This window comes from Podarcis muralis, chromosome 13 (assembly GCF_964188315.1).
Source record: "Podarcis muralis chromosome 13, rPodMur119.hap1.1, whole genome shotgun sequence".
Taxonomy (NCBI): domain Eukaryota; kingdom Metazoa; phylum Chordata; class Lepidosauria; order Squamata; family Lacertidae; genus Podarcis; species Podarcis muralis.
Window position 1 is genome coordinate 22,717,111 of NC_135667.1, and position 14,344 is coordinate 22,731,454.

General features: G+C 41.1%; 1 protein-coding gene across 1 annotated transcript; it reads right to left on the minus strand.

The window, feature by feature from the left end:
* Positions 1-1,438: 1,438 nt before the first annotated feature.
* LOC114583148 (vomeronasal type-2 receptor 26-like) lies at positions 1,439-13,614 on the minus strand. Its single transcript, XM_077918180.1, has 6 exons — positions 13,472-13,614; positions 10,652-10,943; positions 8,346-9,212; positions 5,768-5,995; positions 4,079-4,205; positions 1,439-2,340 (listed from the first exon to the last, which is right to left on the minus strand). The coding sequence occupies exons 1-6, from the start codon at positions 13,612-13,614 to the stop codon at positions 1,439-1,441; spliced, it is 2,559 nt and encodes an 852-aa protein (XP_077774306.1).
* Between the last annotated feature and the right edge of the window lie 730 nt (positions 13,615-14,344).

Here is a 14,344-nt window from a genome sequence, read left to right on the forward strand (position 1 = left end):
TGTAATCTTTACATAGCTGGGACATTAAGGTATGTATGTGAATCTATAAAAAAACAAGTGAAACCTGTCATCGGGGTCTCTTGTTTCTTGTATGCAACATGAGATGAATGAGACACCATTGTTTTTGCTGCCCATTCAGTTATTGACCAAAGTATTCGTCCGAAGCCTGCTTGGCGGGAGGCCATGGCACGACCCTCGGTGACATCAGGGGTGAGCCTATAGTTAGATTAGCATCAACAGGTGATGAACCCCTGGTGAATAAACCCACTTGTTTCACGATCCAATGCCTAAGCCAATACCTTTCATTGCTGTAATCAATAAAGTTGTGGCCTTTTCTAGCCCATTAACCTTATATCACGTGTCCCTGTGTCTTCATTTTACTTCGCGGGGGTCGGGTCCTCGAACCACAAAGACTCTCCTCCCTGAAAGAGAGGGGAGTGGTTGTGGACGGGAGCCCGAACACCGCTCCTAGCAGGGGGCGTTGCCCCCTGCCTCCAGCTCACCTGGCTGGCACTCACGCCCCCCCCCCCCGGTGGCCGTCCAACCAGGTGCCATGGGGGGGCGTGTCCAGCAGCCTTTATGCTGCAGTGCCAGCCTCTCCCCGGCCTCATTTCTCTTTGTCGTCATGTGCGAGTCACCCACCCTCCACTCCCTTTGAGTTAGGCTTAGGTCATTGGCCTTGCTATGGACCTTAGGTTGGTCGCCCCGGTTGCCCGGGGGGCCTGGTAGGAGTTTTTCCATTTGGCATTAGGCTTTTTGGTTTTTTCGCCTACCTCGTAGCAATCGTCACAACTTTTTGGTGGTATTGGTGGGTAGGTTAGGCATTGGAATAATGTGTTGTGGTGTGTCGAAGTGCTAGGTGTGGCCATCGCCTATGCCTTCAATTTCTAGGGGTATTCCGTTAAAGGAATCTGGCGGTCGTGTATTCCGTCCGAAGCCTGCTTGGCGGGAGGCCATGGCACGACCCTCGGTGACATCAGGGGTGAGCCTATAGTTGGATTAGCATCAACAGGTGATGAACCCCTGGTGAATAAACCCACTTGTTTCGCGATCCAATGCCTAAGCCAATACCTTTTCATTGCTGTAATCAATAAAGTTGTGGCCTTTTCTAGCCCATTAACCTTATATCACGTGTCCCTGTGTCTTCATTTTACTTCGCGGGGGTCGGGTCCTCGAACCACAAAACATCCTGTGATGTACATATCTGAACAGAGCATTGAAACCTGTCCATCTTAAGAGATATAAAGTCTAATTATATATGTGTAATACATGTGTAATATATTTTGGGTGTTCAACATAAACTACATTGAAAGTGCAAAACTGTTTGAAAATAAAAGGAGACTTGAAAATGCAAGAGCCTGGAAACATGTTTTAAGAGTTTGTTTTGATTAAAGTTCACAACTGAATAACAGTGCAAGAATAACTATCCTAACCCTTCCTATATATTCCTCTTTATTAGCTGTTCTCTGCTGTTCAAGGAAGGCCTCAGGATAATTATATAGCATTTGGGGGCAAAGATACAACCAAGTAATCCAGCACTAGAGGCCAGGATGGAGAAGATCTCCACAGCCACTGTGTATTTCCCCTTAGTGCTCAGGTATGCTGGAACAAAGGACAACCAAACACTGCAAAACACCAACATGCTGAAAGTGATGAACTTGGCTTCATTGAAACTGTCTGGCAACTTCCTGGCTAGGAAAGCCACAGTGAAGCTGATACTGGCAAGAAATCCCAGGTATCCTAGAACACAATAAAACATTGTGATGGATCCCTCATTGCACTCCACTATGATTTCTTCAGCTATAGAGTCCATGTCCAAATCTGGAAATGGAGGAGTGGTACTGAGCCATACAGCACAAATATTGGTTTGGATAAAGGAGCAGCCAAGAAGAACAGTATTGGCCAAACCTTTCCCCACCCATTTCCTCATTCTTGATCCCGGTTTGGTGGCCATGAAAGCCACAACCACAGTTATCGTTTTTGCCAATATGGTAGAAACAGCCACTGAGAAAATGATGGCAAAAGAAATTTGTCTTAAGTAGCACGTTACTGCATTGGGCCGACCGATGAACAGCAAGGCACAAAGGAAACAGAGCAATAGGGAGACTAGCTGACAATATGTAAGTTCCCGATTGTTGGCTTTGACGATGGGAGTATTCTTGTGCTTGATGAAAATTCCTAACACCAAAGCTGTGATGAAAGAAGAAGACAAACTGAAAAAAACTGAACAGATTCCTAAAGCTTCTGTGAAAGAGAGGAAGTTTGGTCGCTTGGGGAGGCATTGATCTCTGTTTCTGTTTGGAAATTGATCTTTTGGGCACTGGAAACAGTTATCCATGTCTGAAAAACAGGGGGGGGGGAATCCCTCAATAATTAGTAATCAGAAAGATTGCATTCCCACCCCAAAAGTTATTTACATACTCCCTCCCTCTCTCTCTCTCTATATATATATATACAGTGGTACCTCTGGTTACATACTTAATTCGTTCTGGAGGTCCATTCTTAACCTGAAATTGTTCTTAACCTGAAGCACCACTTCAGCTAATGGGGCCTCCCACTACTGCCATGCCACCGCCGCACGATTTCTGTTCTCATCCTGAAGCAAAGTTCTTAACCCGAGGTACTAGTTCTGGGTAAGCGGAGTCTGTAACCTGAAGCGTATGCAACCTGAAGCGTATGTAACCCGAGGTACAACTGTATTCTTCCTGAGTCCATGACACCAGTTTCATCTCAGAAATACTATAGCAAACTCTAATGCAAAAATGTCAACTGAGAGTGACTCTGTAGATGGTAAACCTATTGCAAGGTCAGGCAGGATGTATCCAGCTTAGGATACAGTGGATCTCTGGCTGTTTTCCTTTATTGCTCCCTTTATTGTATCTAGCATCCCTTTGGAGGACAGAACCTGAGCCTTATGGTGAAGGGAGTTGTACAGCCCTTAAGCATATGTAGGCAATTCACATCTTACACTTAGTATACTAATGTGATTGCAGCTTTGCGTGGATGGGGAATAATAAATAAATGGAGAGTGGAGACAAGTCACTCTCCCTTTATGTATTTTCTACACCCCACCCACCCACAGCTGCAATCATAGGCTTACTTGACTTTGAGAAGGCAATGTGTGGGCTTTGGCAACATACCAGAGCCCTTGCGCTGTGTTCCCAAAACTGGGTAAGTAAGGCACTGGACTTTGAGAAGGAGGCATAAAGGCTCTAGAAGTGTGATAGAGTCCTTATGCCTCCTCTTCAAAGCCTGGTACCTCACTTACCAGTCTAGAGGAAGGCAGGGGTGAGGTCTCTATGACGCTGCTGGAGCCCTCATGCCACCTTCCCATAGACAGGTAAACAGCACTCCACCTTGCAGGGCATTCTTGGCTTTACTTATCTTTTTGTTTATGTGTGGATCACACAACCGAACCCTCATGTAAGAGGCAATACATATGTATAACAAAAACTCTACATCTTTTTCTCAAACACAAGCAGACAACATGATCCACTAGCTGTATGTTTAGTCTATTCTTAGGACCATTTCAACTTTTTTTAAAAAAAGATTTTTTTAAAAAGACCCTCCTAAGGTTCATGGTGTTCACTGCTAACATTGTAAATACCATTGTTCTTGAGCTGCAGATGGTACATCAGAAATGCATGTGTCAAAAAAGCTTGTTTGGGATATTTATTATCATTCCTCAGACTTATAAAATAATATTTATAACCTGATGGAATGAAAAAGAAGCAAAATTGATCAATTACTGCTACGATGGTTCTAATATTAATCAAATTCAAATCCTTTATTGCTTAGCTGGTGGAGGCATAATCAAATTGTACAACAGTACAGTAAAAATGGAAATAAATCACTATATATTTGATGTATGAGGCTTATTTTGAACATATAGGGTTTTTTGCTAACATACAGGGGTAAGAAGTTTGGTTGTTTATTCAATACATTTGTACTGTGTATAACAAATTATCAATTTGTGTTCTAACTGGATCATCACCATTCTTTTGGGAAAGATGAACTGGAGGCAGAAGAAAAATGAAGAAAAATTTATGCTCACGAAATTGAACATATTGTTTCCTACCCTTTTGGTCCGAAATCTTCCCATCTGGACATGGTACACAATCATAGCAACAGAATGGCTTCCCCTCTTTCTTTTTTCTGCTGTATCCAGGAAGGCAATTATCATTACACTTAGCAGTTGGCAGGATCTATCCACAAAAAGAGGAGAATAATTGCTCTGGTATCTAATCAATAAATTAATACTATGGTGTTTTAAATTAATACTATGGTGTTGCTTATCATGGGCCATGAGGTTTCTAAGGCTGCAGTTCTATTTACAAATTCCTGAGACACCTTGAACTAAATGGGACTTATATCTGAGTAGACATAGCTAAGTTTGCATTGCAAAAAAATCAGCTACTTTAAAGGAGTCAACCATTTTAAAGGAATGCTTTAAACAGAACATAACGGCTTTGAAAATAGTTATGATCTTATGATCGTTGTTAGTGCTCTTGACTGAGTTGCTCAGAAGCTGGGTGATTCTGAGCCTAGATTAACTAAGCAAACCACACTTGACTGTCACATTTGGAGTAGATGCCATAGTCATGAATCTCAGTAAGTAAATTCCAAGAAGTTTTAACCAGAGATGTTATCCTATAATGAAGGAACGTGAACCTAGTTCACTGAATTGTGAGCAATACTTTTGGCATAACATTTTGATACCTTTAAAATAAATTCCCTACAAGGAGGTTGTTGACTTCATACTCAGTAACAATGGGACTGACATTCTGAAGAAGCTTATCACATGCTGTATCACTATTAATAAGCTTCAGCATCCAAACAGTCCAATGAAAATACTCTACTGGTACAATTCTAAGGATCATTGAGTAGTGGCTCCTTTTGGAGCAAGTCACCCAAGAAATGACAGTAGATATGCACAATCCCTCTCATTCAATTATTCCTTAATGAAGCACTATTAACTTGAAAAATACTGGAAATGATACTACAGTGGTACCTCGGGTTAAGTACTTAATTCATTCTGGAGGTCTGGTCTTAACCTGAAACTGTTCTTAACCTGAAGCGCCACTTTAGCTAATGGGGCCTCGTGCTGCCACCGCGCCGCTGCTGCACGATTTCTGTTCTCATCCTGAAGCAAAGTTCTTAACCCGAGGTACTATTTCTGGGTTAGCGGAGTCTGTAACCTGAAGCGTATGTAACCTGAAGCGTATGTAACCTGAGGTACCACTGTACTTGTATCAATATAATTGCCTCCTTTTCCTCTTGGCCCAAACTGTTTCCCACTGAAATTGCTGCTAAAACATAGAGGAAAAGCAGTTGTTAGCAAGTAGTTTCAGTGCAAACAGCGCTGTGCACTTGACTAAGGCATGATACCACTGCCCATCAGCCAACAGACAGTGTGGCTTGCTCAAGAAAGGGAACAGCTGGTAGCTGACTTTACAATCTTAACTGTTCCTTTGTAGCCACATCAGTCCCTGACCTGACATCACATCTGACATAATGTAGAATAGGTGTGGCATCATTAGTGAGGAATGGCTTCATGAGCAAAATTAGGTCTGCAAGCTAGAAGTTTTCTGATCCTGTAAATAGTGATAAAATAACAATAATATTAATTTCAATTAATAATATTTCCTTTATAAATCATTCTTCAGGTTCTCTCATAGACATAACCAAGTATCTTTTTGTGAGAGAATTGGATACCAAAGACTATGCCCAACTAATATTTTCTCTTGTACCTTTATTTTTATCCTACCTGATTAAATGTGTTGTGCCATATGACAGCCCCTTCATTAATGGTGAATGTTTGACCCTGTGTTGTGTATGGATCCATCTCTCCCACTTTCACTCGTGAAAAAGATTGGTTTGGGAAGGTAACCCAATTTATAATATCAAATCCCGCTGCCAATTCACCATTCTCATTTAAAGAAACAGTGTCTCCCGCACCATTGTTGAATGAGGTACTCCTTAGGAGAGAATGAAGCTAGAATGAAAAGTGGCAAAGGCAAAAACAAAACATCAAATTTGCAGATGACACCAAAGTGGGAGGGATAGCTAATGCTGCAGAAGGCAGGATCATGATTCAAAATGATTTTAACAGATTGGAGAACTGAGCCCAAACTAACAAAATGGATTTCTACAAAAGGGGATGCTCTGCCTACCATGCCCACCTTTCAGGAGGCAGAAACACATTCCACATCACCTAGGTCCAAAGGAGGTGTGAACAGATGGAGAAGATCCTGTCTTCTCTGCAAAGTGATAGATTGCTTAATAAGGAACAAAAAAATCCTACTTTGTCCTAAAGTGACCACCCTAGCCACACTACAGGGAAGGTCAGTATGTGGAATGGCAAAAAGAAGAATGAGAGCAGGAGCATTCTGGGCCTAAATGCACTCAGTTGCCCCACCCTCCGTGTTGTCATGCACAGGACACTGCATGTGGACGGCAATTTGTTCTTAAGGCAGATGGTTGTTGGGGCTTCAACCCCAGGCTGCAAAGCATGCCATGCAAAGCAAGATCAGAAGTGGAGTGGGAACTGGCTTAATAAAAGACCACCACTTTATTAACTGGTTTTTAAAAATAGAGTTTTACTCTGGGAACAGCTCCAAGGAAAGGGAAAGTTGCCATAGTGTGTGCCTTTTAAAAAAACCCACAAACCTGTTACAAAACAAGTATTTTTGTATTAAGAAAATGGAAAGATCACAGATACTCAACCCAAAATTATTAGGAATGTTCAGTGCCCTAACCAATGGCCCACTGATTTCAGTTCTTCTTTCTCCACTCCCACTTCCTATAATGTCCATGAAAAAGCTATTAAACATTATTTAATAGCTGGGAGAGATCATCAGGCGGTTTGGACTGGGTGTTCATGAGTATGCGGACGATACCCAGCTCTACCTCTCTTTCAAATCAGAACCAGTGAAGGCGGTGAAGGTCCTGTGTGAGTGTCTGGAGGCGGTTGGAGGTTGGATGGCGGCTAACAGATTGAGGTTGAATCCTGACAAGACAGAAGTACTGTTCTTGGGGGACAGGAGGCAGGCAGGTGTGGAGGATTCCCTGGTCCTGAATGGGGTAACTGTGCCCCTGAAGGACCAGGTGCGCAGCCTGGGAGTCATTTTGGACTTGCAGCTGTCCATGGAGGCACAGGTCAAATCTGTGTCCAGGGCAGCTGTTTACCAGCTCCATCTGGTACGCAGGCTGAGACCCTATCTGCCTGCGGACTGTCTCGCCAGAGTGGTGCATGCTCTGGTTATCTCCCGCTTGGACTACTGCAATGCGCTCTACGTGGGGCTACCTTTGAAGGTGACCCAGAAACTACAACTAATCCAGAATGCGGCAGCTAGACTGGTGACTGGGAGTGGCCGCTGAGACCACATAACACCGGTCTTAAAAGACCTACATTGGCTCCCAGTACATTTCCGAGCACAATTCAAAGTATTGGTGCTGACCTTTAAAGCCCTAAATAGCCTCGGTCCTGTATACCTGAAGGAGCGTCTCCACCCCCATCGTTCTACCCGGACACTGAGGTCCAGCTCTGAGGGCCTTCTGGCGGTTCCCTCACTGCGAGAAGCCAAGTTACAGGGAACAAGGCAGAGGGCCTTCTTGGTAGTGGCGCCCTCCCTGTGGAACACCCTCCCACCAGATGTCAAAGAGAACAACAACTTCAGAAGGCATCTGAAGGCAGCCCTGTTCAGGGAAGCTTTTAATGTTTGATGTATTAGAGTATTTTAATATTTTTCTTTGGAAGCCGCCCAGAGTGGCTGGGGAAGCCCAGCCAGATGGGCGGGGTACAAATGATAAATAATAATAATAATAATAATAATAATAATAATAATAATAATAATAATAATAATAATAATTCTACCACTTCATTTCAGGAATATTTACTTTGAGAATAGCTCATTCACTTATAAAATCTATCCCATCCAGCATATATCAGATGGCAAACATTACCCTCCTTATTCATACACTTAAAATGTAACTTTACAGAGATGTGTTCCTAGAAGACGCTTTCAGTGTCGACATGGCACTATGATACAAGCTCTTTTTCTTATTCTCTCCATTGATCAACCTATAATGACATAGAATTCCTGAATCTTCATTGATTAGCATCAATAACGTTTGAGGGGAGTGGGAAATGAATTGACCTTCAACAGATTGATGACTTCTGCTGTGCTTTCAGGTGGCAGGTAAGGAAAGAGGTCTGGGAACAGGAGTGACCAGTGTATTCACGGAATAAGGAACATAGTGCATGGATCTGAATTTCCTGAAGTGTGTGTCATCACACAACAAACTACATATTACAGGAGAGCTAGTTTTCATATGAAAATTACCTGCCAAGGTTGCACTTCTGGAAGATCCAATCTACTTCTGTCCAACATTGCTCTGTGTTTTTGCCTGGATGAGTACATTTTCTGTAAACTATGTGCTATGGCATGAACTGCATTGTAGATGCTATAGCTTTGGCCAGTCATACTTATTTCAAAGAGAGTCCCCGGGAGACTGTTCAGCTTCTCTTCACCAGTGCAAGTAACTGATCTCATCTCTTCCTCCTTAGAATCAGGAAATGAGCAGTTGAATGCTTGCTGCCAGAAGATCCTCAAAAAATCATTGTCTTTGGACGTCTTAGCATGTAAGACCTGAAGGAATTTTCTGAAACCCAAGTCTTCATTTGAGTGTATTGCAAGAGATAATGAACCATGAAACACCTGTATGTCAAAAGCCCTGTGCATCACGTCAGCTGAGAAATCCCACTGGGCCGTTGTTATCCACACTTTACTGATGGATGTCACTTTTATATCTTTCAGCATTGCATATATAAGCATTACCCATGTCAAATATGTCATGACACCAGTTTCTGCATTTACTATCAATACATTGACTTCAGAATTGGATAGATAACTGGCCTTGTCCAGGATAGAGTCAAATGAACTCAACGTCTCTACAGCATGAGTTGTGGCTGGTATTTTTTCATTGAGGGCTGTGCAGATTCCATGCTTCAAAAGCATTGGCATTAAAGTCTGCAGAAATTTCTCTCCATTATCATTCTCCATTGAGAGGATCCCAACCCACGTCCATTGGAAATGAAGAAGAAGCTTGACAATCCCTTCATACTGATACTCTTCATTGGGCACCATCCGGTAGAATGGAGGGAGCTGGCTTTTATCATCCATCTCTGGAGCATTCACACAGTAGGCAATCTAAGCCAAATAAAAATTATACATTCATCAAAAAATAATCATACAATGACATTATGCAATTAGATTAATAATGTAATAGCACCACATTTCCCCCTTCCTTGTTGCCAGGCTTCCTGCTCTCATTTTTGTATACACATCTTTTAATTCATGAATTCATTCTGTAGTTTAATTGTGGAGCACTAGATTAATTCAGTTCATTTTATGCTAAATGTCATACTTTCAGAAATTCATACTCTATCTTTTTGTTTGTGGCATGCAGGTGAAATGTCAATTAGTTTGTGTCAGGCTGCTGCCAGCAACTCCCACAGCTGGTTGCCAGGAACGTACAAAGACAAGGAAATGTTTCTTACCGTCCACTTTTGATTCAGTATTTACAGAGAGAGGCTATAGCACCCAGCCAATAATAATAATAATAATTATTATTTATACCCTGCCCATCTGGCTGGGATTCCCCAGTCACTCTGGGGGGCTTCCAACAAAAGATTAAAAATATGTTAAAATATGGATAATGGCATTGTCCCGAGTGAATCTCCACCCCCCGTCTCTTCCATGTCCTCATTCGTCAATCACATAATCTCCTCTACAGGTGCTGATACAGTAAGTGCCCCCTGCCTTTGAGCTCTTTGCTCTCCTACTTTCAAGGATTGCTGGGTCCTGGGAGAGGGGGGTTCTGGAATGCTTTCTAAAGACACTGTGTCTGTCTGCTGTCACCCCTCCGGTGCTCCTCTCCTTCCTCCGCTCCCATTATTTCCCAACTTTCCCCCTCATCTGCCTCTGGGCTGTGACCTCGCTCAAACCCCTGTTGTAATTCTAAACTGTCTTCCTCCTCAATGGAAGGGTCAAACTGCCACGTCCCTGACAGTTTGCAGGTTTTCTATGTATCAACAATTGTGACTCTCTGCCATAGGAAGTAAGCACTTCATACACCTTCCCACATTGTCTTAGTTCCTAACACTACTTAGCAGTAAAAGCAGCAGTTATGCTACTAAGCTTGGCAAAAATTGAATATATGAACACATATGCTGCATATATGGAATAGCATGATAATAAATTGTCACAAGGACAGTTCAAAGTGCTGGTGCTTACCATTAGAGCCCTACATGGTTTGGATTAAGGATACTTGAGGGAGCATCTTCTAGCCCAGAGATAGGGAGTCTATGATCCTCCAGAATTGTTGCAATATAACTATCATATCCCTATCTATTGGCAAAGCTCATTGGAGCTGATGAGATCTGAAGACCATCAACAAGGGTGGGTGGCACAGCTTGCCCAATCAACCACTCAATACAATAAGATCTTCTTCAGTGACCCTGCAACAAGTCCACAAACCATCTGAAATGAAGCTATTTGTGAAGGTCCAAATAGTTCACTATCATATTTTATTGGATAAACATAATACAATCTATGGAAAACTTATAATGTCAGGTGATTTGTTCTACCTGTGGAATCTTGTAGATGCCTAAAAGAGTAGTCATGTAAAAGGAAATTTCAAAGCTAAGTCCTCCGATGACAGCTATCATATTCTTTTGCTTAAAACATTTGAAGTTGGGAACAATTGTTTTCTGGCTGGAAAGAAGTTTCAAAGTATTCTGATGGATCATTCTTGCATTTAAATAACTGTCATAAATGTGAAAGCCAAGGCTGATGTTTAGTAAGGTCTTCAGGTTTTTATTTATCTCATTCACTGCAAAAACCAGAGACAGGATATGCTGGTAGTTCTTAGACTTTGTCCTAAAGAAAAGAATTGTATCATATGTGTTATTATTAATAATAAAGGATCAACCATGCTTTTCAGAACAGGGATGAGTCATTTATTTATTCAGTGTGCCCATTGTGTTTTGGGCAAAAATGCATTTGGCAAGGCCTTATCTAAAATAAATAAATTAAAAAACAATATTTAAACAATGGTTTAGCCCTATATATGGAAATCTAAAAGCTGAAAATCTAAAAACTGTGGAACTCCCTCCCCACAGAGGTGTGTCTGGCACCTTCATTACACAGTTTCTGGTCAATGCCAAAATGCACCTCTTTACCCTGGCTTTTGACACCTGAGATGTATATTTTTAGGACCCAACTTATTTTTGCTCCTGTATATTGTTTTATACTGTTTTTAATGTTGTGTTTTACTATTGCTTTGGGTGAAGGGTGGGTAAATGATGATGATGATGATGTTAGCTGGCGTCAGTGCCAGATTTACGTATAAGCCAAACAAGCTATAGCTTAGCGCCCCACTCTCTTGGGTCCCCCCCCCATATACTTCTTCTTTATTGCATTTCACTATTAATATAATTCTTAATTGTATTTCAGTTCAACAATTACTTTGATAAAATACATTTTTTGTTATGTGCAAATGGCTTTAAATACATATCAGGTCCATAAATTACCATATAGCATATATTCAACACAAAAAAACAGTGGCAATTTGTTGTTGACAAAAGACAGCTGGACATATAAAGGGCCCCATTACCTTCAGTAGCTTAGGGCCTCATCAAACCAAAATCCAGCCCTGGCTGGTATAAGTAAATTAAGCAAAGTTACACCAGTTTCAAACCCTGTGTAGCAGTGGGGCTGTTCCTGGTAGAAGGAAAACAAGCTTTTAAAATATTGTTTCATGCAGGATTTGCTGGTCACATAACTTAGCTGAAAGGGTTTAGAATCCAGGCTAAGTCCACCCCCTCCCTGGTCTTGCCATGGTATACTCCCGGGGTGCCCCTTTTCTAGGACTTACACTGCCAGCTGTGCCTGTGTTTAATGCCATGTAAAATCAGAAATCTCTCATTTTCATGATTTTGGGCTCATGAGCTGATTCCTAGCTCACGAATATTAAGTCCCCAACAACCCCAGCTCAGCCAAAGATATGTCAGTGTAACTGGCTTATTCCATGTCAGGCAGGGCTTAGCTGACTGAACCAAGGTCATTGCAAGTATCCAAAAGAAGTGTTTTGCAAATATGGAATAGGTAGGATTGTGGGGAGTGTAGAGGCTAGATCTTAGGTCCTTTCTGATTGGTCACATAACCTGGAAACCCAGCATAGAAACCTCTTTTAAAGGCTTGTTTTTGCACCACCAGTTTTAAGCACAGAACTTTATTCTGGCTTAATTTACATTGGTGTGCTTTATGCCAGCTTCTTGTGCAGAGGATTGGTTCCATAATGGAACAACTGCAGATTAAGCATGGAATACCCTATCCCTAAATCCCATTTGAGAATCTTTTGTCACATATTGATAGAAAAGATGTTAGTACAAAATATGTATCTCCCAGATAAAAAGAGCAGAAACACAACCATCAAATAAGAAGAAATAGAAATGGTGTATAATGCAATTCAGTTTAACAATGTCACAGGCAGAAGGTTGCTTGGTATTTAAATTAAATTAATGCTAGAGTGCATTAATTTAAAGGGGGAAAATAAGGAAATATTTCAATGGTATCTTTCTCAACATAAACTGAGCAAAAGATGCAGTCAAAATATGTATTGTTGGAGATGTAAAAGAACTACTACAGACTTTATACATATTTTGGAACTGTGTTAAAACAATACATTTGGAGGCTACAATTCTGCATGATTATGTATTACCATGATCCCCCAAAACAGTCCTCCTTTGCATGCATTCTGAAGTTATAAATGCTGATCTACAACTAGCAATAAACATTTTTACAATGGTAAAACTATGTATAGCCCAGCAATGGAGAATTCCCCCATAACTATAGAATGGCTGAAGAAAACTTGAGATAATATTATGGTGATAAAGCTGACATACAATAGAAATACTATAAAATATAATCTTCAAAACAGGTTTATGGAGAGATGAGCCTTTCCCATTCAATTTTGGAATAAAAATGTCAGATGAAATAACCCCTTATAACTGATTTAAATTAATCCATCTATATGTAATGATACCTTCCTTTCTTTTGTCTCACCCTTCTAAAAACTTCTTCTATTATACCCTGCTTTTTAATTTCATATCAATGTATTGTAATACTTATTAGAAGAAATAGGAAGGGATTGTGAAGGCCATTAAATAATATGAGGTGAATGAGGAAAATGTGGAATATAGAGTGGTCATGAATAATAAGAAAGCAACGTAAGCAAAAAAAAAAAAAAAATCACAGAAATGTCAAACACATCATGTAAAGGAAAAACCATACACAATTTTAATAAACCTGCTATTAAACCTAAATACAAAAAAACTCCTGTTCTCTGATCATGTTGCTGCTTGTATAACATATGTGATTCTATTCAGCCTTACATAATTCCTTACATAAGTTCATCTGTCATCTTTGTTGCTGGCTGGTTGTTGAATGGTATTTCATCAAAGATGAAGGTGTTTAGTGAGGCAATCATGTCAATGTTTATATCGCCTTTCTTATAATACTGGTGTGGGACCAGGAATGGATCAATCATGGTGCACATAGGAGCTGGCGCCTTGCAGTCAAGTTGAGGGAGACCCAAAATGAGAAGCAGAAAAGCAAATACCCCTATCATCTTGGGTGAATTCATCAAAAAGAATGCCCGGAAATGATCTATTATCGGCTACCAGACTGGATACATCACTGAAGATCAGGCGGGCAGCTGCAGCTCTGCCTGTTCACCAACCAACACACCAGCACTTAATAGGACTGGATATTTTTTATCAACTTTCAGACTGTGTTATTGATTCTGCTTGTGAGCTCCAGAAATCCATAGGAGGCTTGAGCAGATGGATTATGTCCCTGAGTAATTTGTGATAATTAAAGGTTCCAGACTAATCTCCCAAGAGTATTGCATTGTACAATACACGACTTGCATCAGAAGAAGAGAAGAAAATATGTTTGATATATAGTGGTACCTCGGGTTACAGATGCTTCGGGTTACAGATTCCGCTAAGCCAGAAATAGTCCCTCAGGTTAAGAACTTTGCTTCAGGATGAGAACAGAAATCGCGCACCAGCGGTGCAGCAGCAGTGGGAGGCCCCATTAGCTAAAGTGGTCTTCAGGTTAAGAACAGTTTCAGGTTAAGAATGGACCTCCAGAACGAATTAAGTTCTTAACCCGAGGTACCACTGTATCTCAGCAATCCTTACAAAGCAATCCTGCCAGGCTACTACTACTACTACTACTACTACTACTATTATTACATTCATACCTTGGAAGCT

Excerpts from the sequence above, each read along its gene's own strand:
- LOC114583148 (XM_077918180.1), bottom strand. The coding sequence starts at position 13,614 with ATGATTGATCCATTCCTGGTCCCACACCAGTATTATAAGAAAGGCGAT. Across the intron at positions 5,996-8,345 it reads CAGAAGTGCAACCTTGGCAG|CTTCATTCTCTCCTAAGGAG; the intron begins GTAATTTTCATA and ends TTTTCATTCTAG. Across the intron at positions 4,206-5,767 it reads GGCACAACACATTTAATCAG|ATCCTGCCAACTGCTAAGTG; the intron begins GTAGGATAAAAA and ends TTTTGTGGATAG.